Below are 24,142 nucleotides of genomic sequence, written 5' to 3' on the forward strand. Positions count from 1 at the left end.
TCATCCCCCTTCCTCCACGGCTGGTCCATGGTCTCTGCTTCCCCCACTAGGTTGGAAGTTTCTGGAAGGCAGGATTCTCACCTTTTTCATCTCCACATTCCCCCAAATGCCTTGTTTGTAGCCTAATGCTGGTTGGATTCAAGAAAAACATGTCCCCCAACTTGGGTGCAAGCCTTGGGCACACGGAGCCCTCACCATGTTCTCCTTCCAACCCCAGCTCCTGCCCGGGTTTCCTCCTAGGAAAGGCCTCTGCTCTCACCTCCCGAGAGCACGCCCTGGCCACGGCCCCTGCGCACCAGGAAGGAACACAGCTGGAGTTCACGTTGTTCTCTGGGGCTCTCTGGTCCCAATGGCTGGCCAGAAGCCTCCAGCCCTGGGGCTGGCCTGCTCTCGGGTTCCCTTCGGACTCACTGACCCCCGGGGACGACAGCAGTGCAGCCATCCTTCACCGAGCACAGCGTGAGCAGGAGGTGGGAAGCCTTGCCATGTCCCATCTCCCAGGTCCTGAGTGGGCTTCCCACCCCGCCCTGAAGCCCTTGCCCACGTCCTCAGTGTCCCACCGCTGCCTCGGACCATTCCATAATCCCCCCGCCCCGACTCCCCATCTCCTCCTGCCCCTCCCCGCCCCACAGGCAGCTGATGGCCTTGCCTCACATCTCTCTGCAGAAGTAAATACAGTACAACGGTGCTGGTACCGAGGGTCTGCCTTCCTCCCATAACAACAGACAAGCAGCCGGGCACATTTTCAAGGACTCGCTGCCGTCAGTCTGCCCCTCTCCTGGAGCATTCCCAGCATACAGCAGACACAGCGTGCACACGGGCCTGAACATCACCCCCTCCCGCAGCCTTCCCTGACCTCGAGCCCCCATCCACTCTCCTGGTCGCCGCTCCCTTAACAACAAACTCCCAAAGAGGGACGTGAGGTGTCGTGGCAAAGAGCGAGGCTCGGCAAACACACGGCCCAGCTCCACAGGCCTCCTTCCAGGCTGGTGGATGGGGACCCACCTCTGTGCCTCCTCCAGCCCTCATGGGGCGTCACAAGGACACAGGAAGCACTCGTGTGTCTGGCACGAGGCGCGTGCTCACTTGCACCTCCGTGTTCTCATTCCCGTTCCCTCTCCAGCCCTCTCCAGGGCTCCCTCCCTGCCCGCACCCCACTGAAGCCCAGGGCACGAAGACCCAGGCCCCCTTCTCTGTCTAGCAGGTCGCCACCACCGCCAGGGCTCTGACCTTAGGGTCTCGCACCCCCCACCTCACTGCCCTGCCCCCCCACTCCCCCCTCCCCGGCTCCCCTGCAGGTCTGTCCAGTCAGCCCTCTTCTCTCCCCCATCCCCACTCCTCCCTTGGACAGCCCTGCGACCACTCCCTGATCTACTGCGGCAGCTGCCCGGCTCCAGACAGCACATCAGCTGCCTCCTCCACCCCTCCTCTCAGGAGCTAATAGGTAGCCCCCATCCCGCCTCTCCCCAAGTCTGCCCGTCGCAGTAAGTGGCATCAAGCTGCAGAGGAATTGGGGTGTTCCTAGCTGCTCTTTACCCTCTCCCACCTCCCCTCTTGTTGGCGATACCTCCAAACAGCCTGAATGAGACCACCTCTCACCACCTCCACTCTCTGAACCCTACTCCAGGCCACCAGCCTCCCACACGGGGCCCGCCACCCCCTCTTGCCCCACACACCCCAAGCCCTTCTCACGTATAAAACCCTCCAGCAGCTTCAAGAACACTGGAGACAGACCCTGAGCCCCTCAGCAGAGCCAGTAAGGCCGGCTGCCTGGGAGCCTGGCCTCCTGGACCCCACCTCTTGGCCCTCCCTGACCTCGCCCCAGCGGCTCCCCTCTGCCTGCAGCTCTCCCCATGGCTGCTCCTCCTCTTCGGGGTCTCAGCTCACGTGTTGTCCCAGGTGTCTTTCCTGACCCCTGTAGCTCAACCACCCTTACCACCCTAATTAATTGCTGTTATTTTCTTCATAAAATACGCACCGTTCCCTAACATTCTGGTATTTTTGGATTACTGTTGTCATCTACACTAGAACGAGAACACGCAGTCCCCACTTGCGAAATGAATGAATCTCATACTCTGTGACCGAAGTGTCATCGTGCCCACTTTTCAGATCAGGAAGCTGAGGCTCAGAGACGAGTCAACCACCAGGGTCTCCTCGCTACCAGTTGACGGGCCTCGGGGGGAACTCGTCCGTCTGACTCCAGAGGCAGGGGCTGGGCCCCAGGCTCTCCTGACCCCCGTGTACGGCCTCCAAGGCCAGGAGAACGTTCCTGTTGTCTGAGGAGGAGACTCGCCTGAAGACAGAAGCCCAGGAACAGGAGTTTCCAAGGAAGTGTCCCAGTCTGGGGCACAGCAGTCCCAGAGACACCCTACTCCAGCACGACAGGGACACGGGTGGAGGGAAACCAGACAGCGCCCCCTTTAAGGACCGCAGGGGCATGTTTCACAGCCAGGCCCAGGCCAAGGATCCCACCAGTCTGGGGAGGACCCAGGAGTCCAGAAGGGCTGCCGTCAGCCAGAGCAGCCACAGTGACCACAGGGGTCTGCTGTGCGCCAGGCCCTGGGCTGAGGACTCACACCCTGCATTCACCCCTGCAGTCACCCTGTGACGGGTCCCCATTGTACAGATGAAGAAGCCGAGGCTCAGAGAGGTTCAATAACTTCCCTAAGGCCCTGCAGCTGGGGGTGGAGACCACCACGATCTGAACCCAGGCCTCTGCTCCCAAGCTGGCTCGAGCAACCATCACAGGTTCAGTCAGGTGCCTTCCGCCGCCCACGAAAGGCTCAACCCAGACCCCAGCCGATACCGCTCAAGCCCCGGACTCCAGGGCCCAGTGAAGGGGACCTGATGGGGGGACAAACAGTCACATGGAGCTGGAACAAGCATGTGGCATGAAAAGAAACACCTCACACAAGTGACAGGTGCAAAACAGAGGCTTTAATCCGAACAGCAATGAAGGCGCAAGGGGCTGGGGGGGCCCGAGGGGGCACGGAGATGGAGGAGCCAGGAAGGCGGTGGTCTGGACCCGGGGAGGGAGGCAGGCACTGGCCTCTCCTCAGAAAACAATTTCTGTGACTCTTGTGGCTCCTGTCCCAGCCTCTGCCCCAGCCACTGGCCCAATCCGAGGGTCAATTCCCTGAATTGTGCTTCTCGGGTGCTCCGCGTTCCCAAAGGGTATGTGGATCCAGATAGGGGGACAGGGTAATGGAGAAGGGCAGGCCTGGGCTTGGGCAGGAGAGAGTCTGCAAGAGCCAGGCCCGGGAGCAGCCCTAGAAGAATATTCTGGAACTGGCATACTGCCGCCAGCACCCCCTCACCCCTCGGGTGGGCCTGCCCCACCCAGCCCCTGCCCATCCTCAGAGCCAAAGCCTGGGCTTAGGAGGCCATCACTCCCTCACCTCGGAATGCTAACAGGCGAGTTCAGGGAGGCTGGGGGACAAGGGAACGGGCTGCTGCTTTCTGGGCCCTTCCGTGGCCTGCTCACCCACCGCCCACAGGGGCTGGGAGGCAGAGAAGCAAGCAGCAGTGAGGGGGGAGCAGAAGCGGCTGGATGTAAGACTGCTGAGAGGAATCCAGGTTCTCCACAACCACAGTGGCCCCCAGCCCCTCCCCGAGTCTCTGCCCCCTCCCAGCCAGGGAGAGCTCTGGAAAGGCAGGTCTCACCCAGTCAGCTGGTGAGCAAGCCCTGGGGGGCCCTCCCAGGAGCCCAGGGTCCACCCAAAGGGCAGCTTCCAGAGGCTACCCCTGGGGAGGGAAACAGGCGTGGCTGCGCCAGGAAAGTCAGAACAGAGAAGCCAGGACGAGGCGTTGGACACAGGTGCCCGCAGGCCCCGGGGGCAGCCGTGAGGAGCTGGGAGGGTCCCCGGCCAGAACAGCCAACGGTTCTCCCTACCTGACCCCACCCCAGGCTGCCGCCAGCCCCAGCCTCCAGCCCTGAGAACACCTGGCGCCCACCAAACACGGCTTGGGAACCCACCCACCCTGCGGGGAACAACTGCTCCACCCCCTAGAAAGACAAGGGGACGTGGGAAGGGAAGAAAGCAACCAGGACAGCGGAATGGCCCTCCCCAGAGGCGCGGAGCAGCCCAGGCCTCAGGGTGCGCTGGACAGAAGGGAGGGGAGGCCAGGAGCAGGCCCAGGGTCCCGTCCCTGCCCGTCTTCTTGCCCGCCCACCATCGGGGAAGTCACTCGGTCACTTCTCCCAACTTGGGTCCTTCAGCCTCATGCGCTCAGCCTCCCTCACACCCATGCTCCCCACCCACCCCAGGAAACAGCCTCTCGTCAAACAGAAAGAACAGTGGGAGGGGTCGGGAGGGGGCCATGGCTGGGGTTGGGGCAGGCACAGGAACTGCGGCCTGGATGGCTCCAGCTGCTCAGCCCCTCCTAGCACGACGTGACGGGGTGGATGGGCAGCAGGCTCCCGAACTTGAAGTGCTGGATGACGGGGAACTTCTCCAGGCACTGTGCGGAAGGAGGGGAAGAGCAGAGGGGTGAGGGCTGTGCTACACCCCTGCTGAGGCCTGCTCGGCCTCGCGGGCCTCCAAGGAACCCCGGACAGCCCTGAGGCTCCGTCCAGCGCAGCTCCAGGAGGTGTCCATGCAGGGCCCAGGAAGTGGCTGTCTCAGAGCAGCCCCCAGGCCTTTGGGGAAGAGTAAGCCTCCCTACCTGCTCTCGACCACAGCCTCCCACCCAAAGACCCCCACTCCATGACAATCAGACCCACCACACAATGAGAGGGAAAGTGACGGAGGAGAGCGAGAGAAGGCAGCCCAACCTCACAGAGCAGAAGCCAAGAAGAGAGAAGGCCAAGCGACATCACTCGGCCCAGAGGGAGAAGCTGGACACCAGAGGTGAAAAGAACCCTCCGGATCATTGGGGACCCTGGAGCCCAGGTCCAGGCCTGGAGAAGAGGTGTGGGCACACTGGGACACAAGCCTGAGAAGAGTCCAAGGTCCGTTTTCTCCAATTTTCAGTTCTCTGGACTGAAAAAGGCATCTTGGCACTTCAGAGCGAGACAATAAGAACCAGCTGACAGCCCCCCACCCCCAGGGCAATTCCCAGCAGCCCTGTGCAGGGGGCAGGGAACAAGAGCAGTGGGGGTAGGGGGAGACACGGCTGAGCAGGGGGATGGCCCTACTCCCTGAACCCAGCCCAGCAGGGGCCCCAGCCCCCAGGGCTCTGGCAGAGGAGGGGAGATGGAGAGATAGGCAGGGCCTAAACCACACTAGCTGGCCTGGTCCACAGGCAGCCTGACCCTCTGCCCTCTGGCCCGGGCACTGCTTCAGCACCACCTAGGACCAGGAAGGGGAGGAGGGGCCCAGCTCCCAGCCCCCTGCACCAGCCTTGCTGTGCCGACCACACAGGCCCTGGTCACGAACTAGCTCTCACAGGCGGCAGCCCCAGGATGGGAGGATCTGCCCCTCACACCTTTGGCCACAAAAACAACAGAAAGTGCTGGGCACCTCCTCGCTGGGGTGGAATGAGACTTATGGCCTCAGAGGGGGTGAGAGTCCCATTCTGTGACTGTGGTTTCAACTGCCAACTGACTTAGAGGGACAAAGGCATGCCATGATTGGCCCGGGTTCCCTCACCTCAACAGCCAGCTGTGTCAGGGTGGGGATGGTCCACAAGGACCAGGAGGTGAGCAGGAAAAGGGAAATCTTTCTGTGCAGTGAAGAAGGAACCAAGCTCAGAGGGAACCAAGCTCAGAGCGGGAGCAGAGCTCCGGGCCACAGCCAGGCTCCTGGCCCTGGGGCAGAGAAAGTGGGGAGGAGGCAGCCAGGGACAGTCGCCTGGGGGGGAGGAGGAGCAGCGGCAGATCAGGCCAGAGCAAAGGCAGCTGCCATTGTGCTTATGTCATGGAGGAAGTGGTGGGAGTTTGTAAAAGGGGGGCCCCCCCAGGGCCCTGGAATTCCAAAAAGGGTCAAAGGTCAACCTGCTTCTAGCTCTTATTCAGAGAGGCTGCAAAGGCAAGAGGCTTGGGGGAGGGGACAGGGGCAGAAGTTCTCTCCACTCTGCCCTCAGGGACCGGAACAAGCTTCCCCAGGGCCACATGAGCGCCAAGGAGCTGGGCTAAAGGCAACAGGCTGTTTGGGGCAAAGCAAGGCCGAGACTCAGGAGAACAGCAGAAGGGGGCCTCTGGTCAGGCCCTCCTCCCAGCTAACGGTGTACCGGGCAGAGCAACAGCCTCAGCCTGTCCACATACAGACCTTCCACCGGAGGCCCGTCCAGGTCCCGGGGACTCCCAGGGGCTCTCCGGGCCCTGACAAGGCCCTTCTGAAGGAGTCCCAGCGCAGCGAAGCCTGGGGAAGACAGGCCCCGCCACCCACAAGGGCCTGAAGGCATTCGGTTCTTCGGTCCAGGGAGGGCAGGACAGGCAGCGTGGAGATGCGCACAGCCGGTCCCAGACCCTGAGGCCACCTAATGTCAGGCCTGCGCAGGCCTCTGTGACAGCTCAGGGAAACAACTCTCCTCCAGCAGCAACTCTCCCAGCCTTGCTAACCCCCTCTGGACTTCTAGACTGGTGGGCCTTGAAGGTCCTCCCCATGGACTGAGAACTGGTCTGAAAAAGCAAGTCCTTTCCTCAGCCCTGTGGGCAGGAAGCATGTGACCCCATGGACTCTCGGGGACCAGAGACTAAGGGTCACCTGCTAGCGACTTACAAACGAGTGCCGAACATCCCAGAGACTTGGTGTTCCTAAACTAAAGTCAGTGAGTTCCGGCATGGTCCTACAAAGGAGTCTGGCCGCCACACAGCGCCTGGCAAGGCTGCAAGCTCGCACTGCGCCTGCGTGCACCCAGAGCTGGAATTTCCCCTGTCCTCAGGAAGGGCGCTTGGTCATCTACTCGTGCTCCCTGTCTGGCCCTGAGCTGCGGGGAGTCTTTGGGCGAAGCCCTTCTCACGTTGAACATCCGCAGAAATACTGACAAGGCTTACCCCCGGGAACGCTCTGGCCCTGCTGTCCTATCACCATCTCGGATCCTAATCTGCGCCACCCATCCTGTCAGCCTGGACCTCTTGTGCCTCTGGAAGGGGCAGGCAGGGAAAGGTGGCAGGGTCTCTTGTTCTGCCCTGAGGGGCCCAGGTCAAGATAAGTTTAGTCACTCAAGTTAGAGCTGCAGGAAGGACAGCATGTAAGATCCCAAGCAGGAAAGGCACCAGAGGGCCCTGACTGTGACAGACAGGGGGTGCGGGTGTCAGGGGAGGCTGGAGGGGGCCTCTCACGCTGCACACAGCCCCCAGCAATGAGGAGCACTCATGTGACAGAGTTTCCCATCAGCACCCACTGTGGCACTGTGGGAGTGGAGGTCTCAGGAACAACAGGACACTCAGAGGACAGTGACCCGGTGCTCTCCAGGCAGGAGAGCCCAAGTGGCGGCCGGCGGCTGCAGCCCGGAAGAAGCCTGCGCAGCCCCAGCAAACGCTCCTCTCAGATTAGAGAGGTATGTAGGTTGGAGCCTAAACACAGGATGTGAAGTCCAGAGGAAGGGGACTGGAGGGGGAGGGGGCGGAAGGGAGAGCGGGCCAGGCCCAGCATCGTTAACCCCTTCAGGGCACGCAGAGGGAGCCCAGCCACTGGAAGCATCTGTACTACCAAACCACACCCAACCCTCTAACACCCCTTCCTCGCTGCTCCCCTGCCTCTGCAGATGGGCTCTGAAGAAGCTCTGGGTGTAAGGAAGCAGGCAGGAACCGCCCTCCCTCCGCGGGAGAGGGATGGCCAGGGTCGAGAGACCAGCACCCCCCGGACAACATCTGAGACCATCAGCCTCAGGGCGATAAGAAGGGACTTTGGGGACCCATTGCTCCAGGTGACGGACTTCACACCCAGGCCCTTCCCGGGCCAAGGTTAAGCAGTTCCAGGACTGGTTTGCCCAAGATGTGGAAGGAGCTGGCGGAAGGGACAGGATGGAAAGAAAATGTCTCCTCCCTACTTGCAAGAGAAAAAGCCACGTCCTCGGCTGGGAGAAGGGTGCCAAGGAGGACAAAGAGGGAGGGCAGGAGACTCCCTCAGGAGCCGGGCAGCCGCCACCCAGCAGGGGGAGCTCTGGGAGGCCCGACCTCTCCCGGCCTTTCTGATTTGAGAGTTCCTGGCCGGCCTCCCCCAGACCTCCCACCTGCCCGGCCATCGGACACACTGAAGGCTGAGGAGCACCACTCTGGATGGTGCCTCCAAAGGATAAAACCCTTTCCCGAGCACGTCTTCGTTTTCATGTCCCCACAGGAGACAGAGCCACGAGGGACCAGGTGGGAACAGAGACGGCCCCCCACCCGCCACCCCCAGCAGCAGGGCCTTGCTCAGTCACAGCGCAGAGCTGGGCCTCAGTCCAGGGCTTTTCTGACAGCCCATCCCACAGACAGAGACTGAGGCCTCAAGTGGCAGAGGGGCTGGCCCAAGAGTCAGAGCAAAACAGTGGAGTGGGGGTGGGGGAGCAGCCCCTGGACCCAGAGTGTCGCAGGCCCCACTCACCTCAGCCTTGTACATGCGGATGAGGCCCTGGTTCACTTTGGACCAGGAGGGGACCGCACTGATGTTCCACAGCTGGTTGGAGTGCTCCGCAAAGGGGCCCGTCTTCATCTGGAAAAGAGAGTCCACAAGCTGGAGAGTGGGCCGCCTGGGAGCCCAGCCCCTGCTCCCCTGCAGCAAGGTTGTGTGTGCATACACACACGCACGTACAGATGCACACACCCATATACACACACACATGCACGCACACATGGGGACCAGGCCACAACATCTGCCCGTGGGGTGCGTACACACGCACACACAGGCACACATAAGTGCCAGAGACAGGGACCCTCTTGGCCTGCAAGACCCACTGGGAAAACATAACCCCCACAGTCACCCTCTTTCTTCCACAGCCAAAAAAAGGGGGCCTGATTCCCACCGCCCATGAAATCCAGCAGCCTCAGAAAAATAAAATCTCCACTCAAGCTCCTGGCGCGGCTCCTATCACTCCCCAGAGAAACAGAGTGCCCGCCAGCACGGGGACCCTCTCCCACGCAGGTAAGCAGCAGCAGCAGCAGCCTGGACCCCGACCCCGCAGCCCCACACACGGTGGGTTCTGCAGCAGGGTGCCTGGTCTGCATCTGCCACAGGCTGAGCTGGAAGAGCAGAGGGAGGCCAAGGTTTGGGGGACGGTCAAGGTGGGTAAGACCAAAGCCAGGCATCTGGCTGCCCTCTGCACTGCAGGCAGAGGGAGGGAGGACAAGAGGGGGCAGAGGTGGGCCGGGGGGGCACCTGCAGCAGACTAGGGAGGAAGGGCTGTTTAGAAAGCCAGGCTGACCTGGCGGGGAAGTGGGGGCGGGGGATGGCAACCAGGAGACAAGGGACAGGCAGGAGCCAAGACAGCTCCACTCCTGGTCTGACCCTCCAAGAAGGAAGAGAGAAACTCTGCAGCGAGCCCAGTGGAGTTCCCACGACATCAGAAACCACAGCAGGAGACAGGGAAGCTCGTGTGCCTGAGTGTTCCCTCAGACAGCACGCGGCAGCACACTGCATTTATTAACAAGCAGTTCACAATCCCCCTCGACACATCCCCTTGCCAGCTGATAAGCAGCACTGATGCTGGGGGAACAGGGTTCAGCACCCTGAGGCCCAGGCTTCAGAAGAAAGAGTCTGAAGAGCAAAGAGGCTGAGCTGGCAAGGAAGCAGAGACTTGGACCCGGAGTGGGTGGAAGGTTCCAGAAGAGGCTGTGTGTGGAGGTGGGGCTGGGGGAGAGCTGGTCCAGGGAGAAAGGATGGGCCCAAGCTCTCTCTCCATGTTGGGCATCATAAGTATAAAGGCCCAGGAGCACATAAACCACCCCCCACTCCTTTGGCTGTGGTCTCTATCTGGTGACCCACTCCCACGGGCCTCTCACTTCTCCAGTAAGGGCAACTCTTCAAAACTGTAAGATTTAAGTCAAAAAAGCTGCCATTTTACCCCCGTCACCAGCCTCCCCCAGCCCAAATCCCCAAAAAACCTGTCTCAACCCCCAGGTTCAGTAGCAAGGACATCAAGCACCTTCCTCCAGCAGAGGCCACAGCCCAAGGCACCAGACAGAGACAAACCCACCCTGGTCCCCGCAGCGTTTCTCCTGGGCCAGGCCCTTCACCCAGAATCCTGCCCTCCTCTCTATCTAGGGCTCCCCCTCCAGGAGGGCAGCCAGGCGCCCCAGGCCTACAGGGGCCTGCCCTCCCCGAGCTTTGTTCCAACTGTCCCACTCCGTCAGGCTCCACCCTCCCCTCGCCCCGCCCCTTCCCCAGGATCTCTGCCCCTGGCAGCCGGCGAGAGGCTCCAGCCTTCTCTTGCACACTTCCAGGCCCTGAGAAGCTCAGCAATCCTGGGAGCTGCGTAACCAGTTTCACTCTGGACAGGGCCCTGTGACACACCGCCCAGGAAGCACTCCGCTGGCTTCGTCCCACAGCAGCAGCTCCAGGGAAGGGCTCCGAGGCTGAGGCCAGAGGATGGATGCAGGGAAACCAGAAGGCCAACCTCACCCACTCGGGGTGCGGGAGGAGGGCCCCAAAAGGCCTCTCTGGCCTACTGGCAGAGCCAGGGGGAGGCCCGAGCTCCGGAGCCCTAGTGGCCCTGCCCCCCCCATGGAAAGGCCAGAGGTGCTATTTCTCTGGAGCGGCTGCCCACCCCCAGCCCCCAGTCCTTTAGTGTCTCAAGGTCTCCAAGTCCTTCAGAAGGAGACTTTGCGACTCTGGAAAAGGAAAACAGACGGGGAAAAAAGGAATCGGGGGGCGAAAAGACAAAAAAAAATTAGCTCATTCTAGCCACAAAGGGAGAAGAGAAAGAGCGAGAAGGAGCAAGCAAGCTGCAGTCCCGCAGTGACCCCAGGGGAATCGTGTGAGTCAGAGCAGCCATATTGAGCAGGAAATTACTCACAGACGCTGCGTTCCTGCCTCTCCACTCCCAAGAGAATCGGCCTTTTGTAAATGGTTCCTCTGTCAGTAACTGAGGGGGATGGGGCGGGGGGGTGGGGGAGGCTCTGCACAGCTCCTTCCTGTCAGCTCCTTCCCTTCCAGCTGAAATCTGATCCCTCCCTTCCCAAAACTCCAAATTTAGAAGCCAGATTGAAACTGAAATTCTTTTCCTGCCTGCCCGGGGCTCTTAAAGGCGCCAGGGTTGCATTTCCTGAGGCGGCAGAAGCCTTACAAGGTGGGGTCCCTCACCCGGATGCCCAGGACTACCAGGACAGGTCCCCGGCATGAGACCAGGAGGAGAAGCTGGGTTCCATTTCCAACTTCTTCTTGCTTTGTTTAATCCCCTAGTTGCACCAGCACTAGTGATCTCCAGGTCTGCAGAGGCAACACCGCCCCCTTGCCGACCTTAGCATACAGAACTGCATGCAGGCCTCAGGTCCCTGGGCCCCAGTGTCAGGCCCTCGGCCTCCGTTTATCAGCGTGAGCCACACCAGGTCACTCACCGACGAGGGGCTGCAAAACACTGGTCTGAGGTGGATAGGGGTGGGGTGGGGGGAACACAGACGGAGCTCTGAGAACTAGCACAACGTGAGCTGCAATGGGCAACCAGGCCAGCGGGGGAGGGGGGCCTCACTGCAGTCACCTCCACTCTGGGGCACGCCGCTAGCATCCAATGGTGTACCACCAAGCCCGAGCACCTAGACCCTAAGTGCAAACCAGGCCTCGCAGGGAGGGTGCAGAGCCACCAAGAACTCTAGGGCCTGACCCCTCCTCCCATTCATGCCTCTCCCCAAGCAAATGTCACAAAAACCTTCTCCGAGTTCAATGTGCCTTTAGGGCCACCTAGTGGCCACTGTAGGATTTCCTCCAGCAGAGGAACTGGGCCCCAAACTTTGGGGAAGCTTTTAGGTTTTTATACCAGCATTCAACACCAAACAGACAAAAACACAAAGTTTTAACCTGGAGTCAATTCCCACGTTCCCTGAGGCCCAGCCTCGCCTTCCTCCTTGTCAGTCACTGACAGGCACCCAGGGGCTTGGCCAGCCACCAGGGGGAGCCACAGAGTGCAGCCTTTTACCCCCAACTGAGGGAAGCCACAGCTCCGCCTGGAACGTGCACCCCTTCTCCCCACCCTGCTCCTCCAGCTCCTCCTGGGGTCTCCCGGGGCTCCGCAGACCCCCACATTCCAGTCTGGAGAGAGCGGCACGTGACTGGCTCTCAGGGCAGTGAGCCAGGCCGCCCGGAGTCCTTCCGACCTTGGGCTGGCTACACTGCTGAAGGCAGCAGATCTCAGAATGAAGTGGTGGCCGCCCAGCCATCAGCCCGGCTCCATGTGCTGACTTAGAGAAACGTGTCACTCCCCTCCGGCCTCTGGAGTTTGGTGGAGGCCTGAGCCGAATGCTGACCAGGAGCCTGAAGCTACGGCTGCTTAACCAGGCTCCTTCCCCTCTCCAGAGGCTCAGAATGGGCAGCCCGGAGAGCAGCCCCACGGGTGGGGGTCCATGGGTGTGCCAGGGCTGTCCCTGGGGCCAGCAGGCACGCATGCAGGCATCAGGAAAGAGAATGGGGGAAGGACCTTCCACAGACAGCAGAGCCAGGGTGCCCTTCAGAAGTTTGGGGGGTGGTACCGGGCAGGGAGGACGAAAGGTCCCGGCACCTCCCGAAAGAGAGGCCCTGAGAACGGGGGGTCCCCAACTGCCATGTGCAGTCATCTGGCAAGTGTGTTTAAATACAGTTCCTGGCTCTCGTCTCCCAGGATCCTGACTCAGAAAGCTAGGGTGGGGCCCAAGAACCTGCATTTTAACAAGCTCCCCCAGCGATCTTGAGGAAGTGGTCCAGGGCCGCACTGTGGGAGACCCTGCCTTAGCAGGACAACAGTGCCCAGGTAAACAACCCCCACTGGGTGGGCTGAGGGTCCAGGCCTGCTCGTTTTCACCCTCCGGCACTGACAGAGATGTGCCCCCTCAGCAGAAACCTGTCCTGCCCCACCCAGTCTCGCCATCTCCTGCGGTGGGTTCATCCTACACATTCACACGCACGTAGCTCCACAGACCTGTGGGCCTCCCCACAAGATGCTGATACCCACGCACACCCAACAACACCCACCCTCCCCCCAGACCTGCTGTATCACTAACCAAGTCCAGCTAGTGACTGAGTCTTCGTCCCTCAGCTCAAGCAGAAACCCCAGACCACTGATTCAGGGAGGCGATGCTGGATGGTCAGAAGCTGGTTTAACCTCTCAGAGAGGCTTCCTTTTCAGCAACCCGCCTTCTGTGGCCAGGCTGTCATCTTCAGGCAGCACTCTGGCCCCTCTGTCCAAAGCCAGAAGCCTCAGCGCATTTCAGCCGAAGCTGCCGCGGGCTTTGCCCTCACCACCCCTCACCTCAGTGATAAACAGGATACACTCCAGGAACATGTAGTCCTTGTGGTTCTCATTCACAGCCTTCTCATCGACAAAGTGCCTGGGCTCCAGAAATGGGTGATCTGGGAACAGCAAAGAGCCCCAGGTTCAAAACCAGGCGCTCACACCACCACAGCACCTCGGCCCAGCGCGGTCCACACCCACCCCAGGGCCACAGCCCTGCCCACGTGCCCTCAACACTTGACCTCGCGGGAACAACAAATGGCCTTGTGCGTGTGTATTCTAGTGTAAGAAGCTCTGGCTCTGCTTCTTTCCGCCATGTGACTCAGTTTCCTCATCTGTGCAGTGGGGCTAAGACCAGCACCTCCCTCATAGGCTGCGGAGCAGCACCTGACGATCACGGCCACCATAAAGCCGCCATGATGCCCGCACATTACGTGTCGGTCAGTGGTGGCTGGTCTCACACTGGCAAGACCCTTCCCAGGGCCACTGAGAAGATTCAGGAGACAACCCACCTGAAGCCCTCAGAGAGTGCCTGGCACAGAGCAAGGCTCAACAAGTGGTCACTTATCAGTATTGTTGTGAAGGCAGTTAATCCCACGCCAAAACAGAAGTTACCACCTGCCCTTGCCCACCGGTAGATCCCTCACGCACTTCGGCTTGTCCGTGGAAAGTGGGGGAACCACCCGAGCGGGCCCATGGCAAGCGGCCCACCGCCCAGCCCTTGGCGGCAGCTCCCTGATGGGCCCCTTGTACACAGCTCAATAATAACAGTGGATAACGCTGGTGACCGAGGCAAAAGAGGCCCTCGTTTTCAACATAAAACCCCGCAGCTGCTGCCAGGAGCCGGGGCGCATTTCACACCTGTCCATTATGCGCCAGGCGAGCGCCCCTGCTCCCGCCCGTGTCACTTTCCATTATCTCGGAGGCGCTCTGCCGCCGCCTCCCCTAGCCTGCCACACGGGCTCGCAGCAGCAGGTTGACAGCAAGCAGCCTCCGTCAAGAGTTGGTCTAATAGCTGCTTTACAAGCTGTCACTGTCTGCCCTGGGCAGGAGGAGAAGGAAGGAGGGAAGAGAGAAGGGCTGGGGGGGTACAGAACACACCCTGGTGGGCAGAGGGTACGCGCCCCCCTTCAGTACCTATCAGCTGCGAACTGCCCCAGATAAAGGGCAGGAACTGGAAGTCGTCCAGGCCCCACACTCCCTGGCTGCCGGCGGGCTCCATCCTGTATGTTTTCTGGAGTTTCCGCATAACCTCCAGGTACCTGCACAGGAGCGGGGGGAAGGGAGGGGAGGAAGCAAAAAGTAAAGACACTCTCAACCCTTCTGTCACCGGGAGCACGGGGAGGCCAGAAATAACCCCTCAGAGTGGAAGCGGCCTCTACTTCATTAAAGCCTACACTCCTAAGGTACGCATCAGCTGTCCTTGCAAATACTGCAGCTCTAGGTCTTTCCCCACACTCAGCCTCCTCCCGGCCCCAGAAAGAGCCAACACCGACCGGGACGGGGGCTGTAGTGCCATCAAGTCCTGACCACGGAAGACCCTGGCAGGAGCCTCAGCTTCTCTAACTTTGGCGAGAAGCAGATCTTCTCCCAGGTCCTCACAGCGCCAACCTTCCGTGTCATCAAATGTGCGTCAGACGCCCCCAGGAGCTCCAGCGCCGGCACCGCCAGAGCGGGGCCCAGGACTGGCACTGTCACTCTGGCGACTGAAACAGCTGTGCTGCCGGGCAGGTGGTCTGGGTGCTGAGGGCAGCAGGTCAGAAGCGGACAGCCTGGGTTCAGCTGGCTGTGTGACCTCAGGGAAGAGACCTGATTTCTCTGTGCCCAAACGACAGCTGCTGCTTCTCTTCAGGGTTGTTGTGGGAACTAAACGAGTTGCACGTAAAGCGCTTAGAGTGCATCTCCACGTGGCCACAGAACAGCAACAGGGCCAAGCCACGGAAGCACTCGCCGTGATCACGTGACATCTCCTTCACCTGTCTGTACTTGACTCTGAACCTGCGGAAGGAGGGTCTTGGACACCCCGCCCACGGCCAGAGCTCAATTAGGACAGGACAAGAGGACCCTCCGGCACCCTGTTCCGGCCGGACAGCAACGAGGAGGAGAGCCCTCGCTCTGCCTCCACTGGCCGCTGCCCCTGCCCTCCTCTCACGCACCGACTGAAGACCTTGAAGACGATTGCTATCTGGTCGTCCACCCGGAGCACCCCGATCTTGCAGAGACAGCAGAGGAAAGCAGCAAAGGCGGCTTCATGTCCTGGGGAGGAAAAACAGCTGAGGTTGACAGTCTTCCAGAAAAAGGAGTGGGACTGTTCTGGGTCCCACGAGAGTCCGAGTCACTGATGACTGGCCCTCTATGGAGACAGGTCAACACGGAGATCATGGGGCCTCTTCCTTATCCAGAAAGACCCAGGCCCTCTTAAGAACTGCCAGTCCTGTAACTCTACTCCTAAAGGGCCCAGGCTGTTGACTTCTTAAATAGGCATTCACCTTGTACTTTGTAGGCTGAACTCAGCCATCAAGTGCACCCACCTATTGAGCACCTACTATAGTGGGCACAGTCACTGTCCACGTCAGGCAGCAGGGAGACAGTGGCAAAAAAGTCCCTGCCCTTGTTCGACAGTTTGTGATCTACCAGGGTGACAGACATTTAATATACAATCACTTCTAGGATTCTAGCTCTACAGAAGGATAGGGTGATAACTGGAGAATCACAGGGGGACCCTGACATAAGGGTTCAAGAAGGTTTCTCTAAGGAGGTAATATTTAATCTGAAATCTGAAAGATGAATAAGAGTTGGCAAGGCACAGGGGGTGAGGGAAGCAAGAAGAGTATTTTAGCCAACAGAAACAGTATGTGCAAAAGTCCTGAGACCAAAAAAAAAAATTTGATCTATTTGAAAAACCCTAAGGCGGCCATGAGTAAAGCAGAGAGAGCAGGGGAGAAGGTGTAACAAGATAAGGCTGGAGACCAGACAGGCCTTCATGGCCAGAGTAAAAAGCTCAGACTTTATCCCTAGGCGGTGGGGAGCCAGTGAAGGCTTCTAAGCAGGTTCCATTGTGAGCATGGCCACATTACAGGGTCAGAAGGCACTCCCTTCCTTTCCCAGTCATGTCAAACAGGAATGGCCAGCACTACAGAAACCACAGACTGCACTTTGGACTCAATCCCATGGTTCATAACATCATAAAAAATATCTTTTGAGGGAGGTGGGGAAAGAATATTTCAGTGACTTCCTGTCCTATTTCTGCAGAACAAAGGTCCCTCCAAGGAGGGAAAGCTTGTGAGCCGATACTTTCACCTGCACAGTTTCCGATCATGACCAGCCAGAGTCCAAGCTGCCATTGCTCAGGGCAGACCTTCACTCCCGCACCTGAGAGTGAAGGGAACCCAGCCCCGCTCACCTGGCCACTCGCCCTCCAGGTCCTCCCCTGCTGGTCTTAGTCAAAGCCCCACCCCTTAAAGTCTCAAAACCCTTGATACACCTGTTCCCCAGCAACAGCGGGGCAGATGACAAAACTTCTCCCCAACCTGGAGGATCCGGAGCCCCAGGTAAGGGGAGGGCCTGAGAGAGCAGCAGCTCTTGCATTCGCTGTGGGTGGAAAGGAAAAGAAAGGCAGGCCTCCCACAGCAGGGGTCCACGGTGCCTGTCCAGTCCTCTTCCTCTCCCCGAGAGCTCAAGAGCACAGAGAACATGGCTAAGAGCAAGGGGCACAGGGAGAGGGTGCACCACAATACTGCCAGAGGCTCCCAAGCTCTTCCATTTCTCAAGGCTTCTGTAAGCGGTTGCCTTGAGATATAGTAAGTGCTCAGCAAATTATTATTTGGGTGATGATGAGCTCACAGAGAGACCATCTTTACAGAGAACAGAAATCGGCTCTGTGCATACAGGCACCATGCATACGGCATCAGCGCCCCCTGGTGGACCATGCCAGAGCCGCAGGAGCAGCGCCGCAACCCCAGACAAGATCCCAGCGAGGCAGGTACCTGTGCCGTAATCGATGCGCGTGGAGTTCCCCACTGCCTCCTTTAGGTAAACAGCCACCTCGGGCACAGCAGCTGCCAGATGGGTGGGGACCACTGTGGCCACCAAGTTTTCTGCTTCCTGATAACACAAGAGACACAAAGTGGTGGCAGCAGATTAGGCAGCACCCGATGGGCAAGCACCCAGGGGCAGGATCTGGCTGGGGCCCAGGATGCCACGCGAGGCGGGCCTGGCTCCCCGCCCTGACTGGTCACAGAAGGAAGAGGAGGGAGAGCATTTATTTGTACACAACAGAGGGACTCCCCTGGGGTGGCTTTTCGTCTGCTGATACTTTCTCCAGAGGATAAGGTTCTGGGGGCAAGACAGGAGGGATCTGAAAAGAAGCCATTCAACTCTTCTATCTGGTAACTCACTGACACCTCCAGAGACGTCATCTTTCTTCACACTCCCAGTAAGGGAGTTTGTGCCATATATTCATCAAAAGACGTACGCAAGGATGTTCATAGCAGCATTATTTATAGTAGCCAAAACGTGGAAACAACCCACAACTGAAATGTCCATCAACAGTAGAATGGATAAATTGTAATACATTCTACAACGGAATACTACACCACAATGAACAAGACCCACTGCTACACACAACAAGGTGGACGGATCACACAGACAACATCGAGCAGAAGAAGCCAGACATTTATATGAAGTTCAAAAACAGGCGAAATCGATCTACAGGACAGAAATCAGAAAGGTTTGGGGGATATCAACTAACAGGGGGCAGGAGGGCCCTGCTGGAGTGCTGGAATGTTCTATAGTTGAATATGGGTGGTGGGTGCAATGGTAAAAACATATGTTAAGATCTATCAAGGGGCCGGCCCCGTGGCTTGGCGGTTAAGCGTGCGCGCTCCGCTGCTGGCGGCTCGGGTTCGGATCCCGGGCACACACCGCTTCTCCGGCCATGCTGAGGCCGCGTCCCACGTACAGCAACTAGAAGGATATGCAGCTATGACATACAACTATCTACTGGGGCTTTGGGGGGAAATACATAAATAAAAAAAATCTTTAAAAAAAAAAAAGATCTATCAAACTGTACAGCTATGATTTGTCAGCTTTAAGTTATAGCTCAATAAAAATCTTTAAAAAAACAAGACTATGTGCCATCTTCGAGTCCAGAGGCAGCCCCAGGCCACTCTTAGGTAGGAACAGCATTTTTCTGGGTCCTTGGGACTCCCCTCTGCTCCACGTGAAAACACTGGGCCAGAGAAATTAGGACCCAAGTTTCTCTGAGTTCAGTCTATGGACACCTGGCGTGAGAATGGCCTGGAGACCTGGTGAAAAGCTGGATTCCCAGGCCCCATCGCAGACCTACAGATTCTGCTTTTCTAAGGATGGGGTTGCAATCCTGTATTTTTATTTTTTGTTTGCTTGAACAGGCATCACCTTCATATGATTCAAAAGTAAACACATTATAAAAGGGATGCATGAGAAGTCTCACTCCACCCCTGCCCCCCATCCACCCCCCTCTCCCCTGCAGTCAAAAAGAAACCACACTTGTGTATCTTGTGTATCCTTCTAGCGATGTTGCTCTACGCAAACTGAGCAATACAAACAGACCTTTTTATTTTTCCTTCTTTCTCACCAAAAGGCAGCTTGCCGTGTGCATCATGCCCTGGCTCCTCTTTAACCCAACAGTAAATCGCAGAGCCCCTTCCCCTGAGTTCCCTAGTCAGCCCCCTTATTCTTTCTTACAGACCCTGGAGGGGAGAGTGGCCAGGGGCCATGGGCAGCTCTGTGGCCAGCTGGGTGGATTTTATTTAACCGATCCCCTATCAGTTTATTTAACTGATCCCCTGGGAACAGACACTTGGGACATTTCAATCTGTTGCTAATACAAACAGTGACCTAATAAACAGCCCTGAGCAGAGGACTGTGCATGCACAGTGCTGATTCCCAGAAGACGGCTGGGGCAGAGGGTAAATGCATTTGTACTTTTGGTAAATGGCACTGCCATTTTAACAAACTCCCCAGGGATTTTGAAATGTCTGCAAGCTTTCCCCCCATCCCCGCCCCCAAGCCTGTCCTGGGGCAGCCTCACCTGGTCGAGTTTGGCATACCAGGTCCTATAGGCCTTGTTCCCAAATCGAGAGGGCTGGTCCACCGGAGGAGTCTCATCAATCCACCTGTCCAATGTGTTGAGAAGAGCGACCAGTTTCTCAATGGCCTGTGGAGGCAAAACAGAAGGGGCCCGGCCACAATGACTAGCGGCCCCAAGCTAAAGCCGAAGAGGAAGTCCCAACAGCTGCCGGCCAGTGATCTCAAGGCGTGGCACTAGCCGGCATTCTCCTTGCTGTCCCCCTTTCTTCCCAAACACTCTGAATATGAAGGAGGGGCCGGGGGAACAGAGCGAGCCTTACTGAAAGGGACATGCACTAGGCTGAAGGGACAGGCCTGGCCGCTGGCTCTCCAGCCAGCCTACCCAGGAGCTGCTGGACAGGCGTGAACTGCAGCCATGACCTTCTTGAATAGACTTTCCTGGGGTCTTCTCTTCAGCACACAACCCCTACTCATCACAGAAAACGGAGATGCACAAAGGAGAAAACGAAAATGGCCAGAAATCCTACCCCAGAAACAAACACTACTAACATTTTCACATAGTCTTCTATTTCGTCTTTTTCTAGTGTTTTCTATTGCTTATCACGGTGAGAATTTTGAAGGCAGCTGGACCCAGATTCAAGCCCCAGCTAAAACACCATTTAGCTGCTGCGAGACCCTGAGCAAGTGACTTGAACTCTCAGAGCCTGTTTCTTCATCTCAAACGGGCATGAGGACAAGAACTCCCCAAACTGGCACGAGAAGCGAATAACCCTCATGAAGAAGGCCCAGGAGGCAGCGTGTCCATGCCCCCACTGCAGGGGTGGTCTTTGTTGACACCAGGCAGGACAGGGTGGTGGTGGGTTGCTCTGCGTCAGTCCGGCCAGGCTTGGCTGCCGGACACTTTGGAACACAGAGCTTTTTGTTGTTTGCAATTGGGAATTGGGACTCGGGTGCCCAAAGAGCTTAGGATGGCCGCCAAGCACATAAAAGAGTGGACCGCATGACTGTGCTACTGCTGTCACTGTGTCAGACGGGAGGTGACCCACCTGGGGCCCTCCTATTGATCCCTCCCGCCACCATCCACTAGGCAGGCCCCTCTGGGCTGACCCAGCTCTTGGGCCCATGAAGACCTGGCCCACCCATCTCTAACAGAGGGAAGTGCCCTGGCCTGGGAGTGGGCGGTGAAGCTGCTGGTGTCTTTGTCCCTCCCAAGTCCCAAGGGCCCCACTTGCTGGGAGCCTGTGGACATTTTTGAAAATGCAGGACGTTTAGAAGCAAAACTGAACGTGAGTGTTGATGGTGCTCAGGGCAAGCTGCCCCAGGAAGCACCACTCTGGTATGCGGATTATTTCGAGCTGAAGACAATAAGGATATTTGACCTCCCCCACTAACTGCCTAGAGAATCTGGCATGGTGGCTCATTCCTGGAACAGATCTTCTATCATGATGGCTATAAAGATAATGTAAAATAGATGTTGCAATGGGAGGGGCACCAAGCCCCTTTTATCAAAAAAACTCTATCTCTCCCTGACCAAATTATCAATAGATGACCCTGAAAAGAATTGTCCTCCTGCCCTCTGAAGTCCCAGGCCACTACCCACCCCCAACACGCTCCTTCGCCTTTAGCTGCAATACTTAAGCAAGCAGCTTAGACAGAGGGACGAGTTGCTCATTTCTGAGCTTCTCCCATGTATACATGTTATTAAACTTGGTATTATTTTCTCCTGCTAACCTGTCTTGTTGATTATTTGGCCAGCCAGAAGAACCTTAAGGGAAAGGGCAGAGGGAGATTCTCCCTCTTCCCCCTACAGTGTGTACTCACTGGAGCAGAGAACATCTGTCCTACCTCTCATCTGCCCTTCTCACCACAGGGCCTTTGCACAGGCTGGTCTTCGTGACTGATGTGCCCTCGTTACATCCTGGTCTTGTACTGATGCCCCCAGTATGGCTAATGTTCCTTAACATGTCTGAATTCTTCTCAGTCTCTTGATACGGTGTTTCTTCCCTGAAGCACCCCCCTCCTGAGCCCTCTGCTCTGAGTTCCCACTGACCCCTGGCCCTGCGCTTGTCACAGAGCATGCCGTCTTTTCATCCCATCAGAATGTGAGTTCCCTGAGAGCCGGGGCTCCGCAACACAGCAAGTTCAAAGCTACTGCTTACAATTGAACAAAAATGTTTTCAGATACAGAGTAAAAAGTTCAGAATATGAAAGGGTGTTGGGTGAAAACTCTGTGTCCTTCCCACCCGCGACCTCTGAGGCCTGGTTCCCCTCCCCTGGGGCAGAGATAAACCAGTTTCTCACATGTCACAAAGAAACTCTGTGCACGTACATCTAATGTATTTATATGTGATCCTTTCATTCAGCATAGCTTGGAGAGTGTTCTCCACGTTCCCAAATATAGATTGGACCCAACCGTTTGAATGGCTGCACTGTATTTTATTAGTACTATAATTTATTTATGTTTCCCATTGGTAGAAATTTGGGTTCTTTCCAGTCTTTTGTAACAAGCAGTGCTGGATTGACTATCCTTGTACACGTGTCTTTGTACCCAAGGAGGAATATTTCTGTAGGCTAAATCCCTAGTGCAGAGGGCTTTCCCTGGATCTCTAAACGGTAAGTGATCTCTAAACAGATCGTACCAAGCAACCCCTCCTCCAGCAAAGGAGGGAGCTGCTGCCCCTCACTGCCAATCAATGCTTGATCTTGCAGATCTGGCAGGCATAAAATCATACTTCATTTTAGCTTTATTTGTGTTTCCTAGAAGTATAATCAAACATCGCAATGCTTTCATCTGATTTATGTTCATAGTGATCATCTCTACCACTAACATAATCATTTTGAAACTGGAAAAAAATCTATGTTTTTTATAAACACATATGTATTTAAAAGCCATTCGTGGGGCCAGCCCAGTGGCGCAGTGGTTAAGTGCCCATGCTCTGCTTTGGCAGCCCGGGATTCGCAGGTTCGGATCCCGGGCGCGCACCGACACACCACTTGTGAAGCCATGCTGTGGCGGCATCCCATATAAAATAGGGGAAGATGGGCATGGATGTTAGCTCAGGGCTAATCTTCCTCACACACACACAGACAAAAAAGCCATTCGTATTTCATATTCTTTGCCTGTTTTTCTATTGGGTTGTTGGTGTTATTGTTTTCTAGATGCACTTTACATATTAAGGAAATTAGCCCATTGTCTGTTAAAAGTGTTTTTTCCAATCTGTCCTTCTTTGTCTTTGACTTGGATTGTGTTTTGTTTGTTTGTTTGTTTATTTGTATTTATTTATTTTTGCCAGGTATTTAAAATCACTATTCATCACTATTACTTTTTTCATTTATGGCTTCTCCATTTTGTGACATGCTCAGAAATACCTTCTCTACTCCAAGATTATAAAACATTTGATGTTTTCTTCTGGGGGAAAAAAAAAAGAATGCCTAGCACAGTGCCTGGCACAGGGTAATGGTGTATATTTATACACATAAAGACTCGAAAACACGGATCACAGGGCACACGCTCCTTTGCAGTTGCCTCATGAACCTCGTTCCACATTAACATGTAAACATAATTTTACGATAGCCTCTAATAAGTGAATAATATTTCCCTGTACCAATGTACTGCAATTTATTTACCAAATCCCTCAGTGTTAAGTGTCTGAGTTGTTTCACCCCCACAAACAACACTGTGCTAAACAATCTGGCAACTCGCCCTCTGTGGAGATGCTAGGCCAGAGGAATGAACGTGGGTATCGTTTTGTAGGGCCGGCAGTGTCTGAGAGGTGGCTCTCATCTCTCATCCACACCTTTCCCACAGAAGGCAGGGACTAAGGAGTGGAATCAGTGTCACAGGCCAATTTGTGCACGAGTACACAAAATGTCACTCAGTGAGGAAATCAGGGGAGACTATCTATCCAAAACCCAGGCCTGTGAGGGCAGCTGCAAAAGTGTTCCTTCCAGATGGAGCTGGCAGAAACAGGCCAAAACGAAGGGCAACGAAGGACTCGGGGAGCTCACGGTGCAGATACAGAGGATAATCGGAGTCAGGTGGCCCTGGGAGGAGGGACCCTGCCAAGCAGTGGATCATGCCTGTGTCTACTGGCACAAAAGGTATAAGGAGACCCCTCCAGGAGCCCCTGACATTGGCGGGAACCAGCAGGGCGGTGTGCACAGCAAAAGTTGTGACCAGGAGGGCCAAGCTGGGTCAGGTCTGCCACTGCAGAGACTCTGCAGAGAAGCCTCCGAGAGCTGGGTGTGTGTTTGCGGGGAGGGGAAAGGCAAGCTTGAGCTAATGCCATACAGGTTAGCCCCCCGCAGCATGGCTCCAGGAGGCACAAATCACATTGCAGTCCATGTACATAGCGCCCCCTGGCGTTGTGCAACACGACAATGGCCCTGAAGGCTGCCCTCCCTCACCTCCCCTTACCTGTAAGAGAAAGAAAGCTCCATCTACATCTGGCTGAAGCAGACGGCCAGGGTGACATAAAGCGGCCTTGATGAAACGCGACAGAAAGTGCTGCCAAAGCCTGGCTTTGTGAAGAACCAAGTCACCAGGAACGGCTGCTAAGGACAGAGCAAACTCCACCCCATGCAGCAATCAGGACTTAGGGGGGATGGTGCAATAATCCTGGCCCCAGGAGGCACCAGCAAGGCCTGATTCCCCAGAGATGTCAGTCTTGGGCAAGGCACCGAGGGGATAAAGGCTCTGGAGGCCGCCCCAGCTGCTGGCTCAGCTGGCCAATGAATAATGAAAGGCTCCCCACTCCTCTTTCTGGAGAGGGCCTTTTGAAGGCAGGGG

At 56.8% G+C, this 24,142-nt stretch overlaps 1 protein-coding gene across 3 annotated transcripts in view; it reads right to left on the minus strand.

The window, feature by feature from the left end:
* Window positions 1-2,917: 2,917 nt before the first annotated feature.
* The window catches only part of PTPA (protein phosphatase 2 phosphatase activator), a 33,037-nt gene continuing 11,812 nt past the window's right edge, over window positions 2,918-24,142 (minus strand). For all 3 annotated transcript variants that reach the window (XM_087418944.1, XM_087418943.1, XM_004423558.3), the window contains 7 exons: window positions 19,355-19,480; window positions 17,268-17,385; window positions 15,438-15,537; window positions 14,419-14,543; window positions 13,300-13,400; window positions 8,472-8,579; window positions 2,918-4,461 (listed from right to left, as the gene is read on the minus strand). In XM_087418944.1, the coding sequence (XP_087275070.1) occupies window positions 4,384-4,461; window positions 8,472-8,579; window positions 13,300-13,400; window positions 14,419-14,543; window positions 15,438-15,537; window positions 17,268-17,385; window positions 19,355-19,480 (756 nt within the window). In that variant the 3' untranslated portion in view covers window positions 2,918-4,383. The remainder of the gene's footprint in view (window positions 4,462-8,471; window positions 8,580-13,299; window positions 13,401-14,418; window positions 14,544-15,437; window positions 15,538-17,267; window positions 17,386-19,354; window positions 19,481-24,142) is intronic.

This window comes from Ceratotherium simum, chromosome 29 (genome assembly GCF_057802395.1).
Source record: "Ceratotherium simum simum isolate JZ-2026a chromosome 29, ASM5780239v1, whole genome shotgun sequence".
NCBI classification, from domain to species: domain Eukaryota; kingdom Metazoa; phylum Chordata; class Mammalia; order Perissodactyla; family Rhinocerotidae; genus Ceratotherium; species Ceratotherium simum.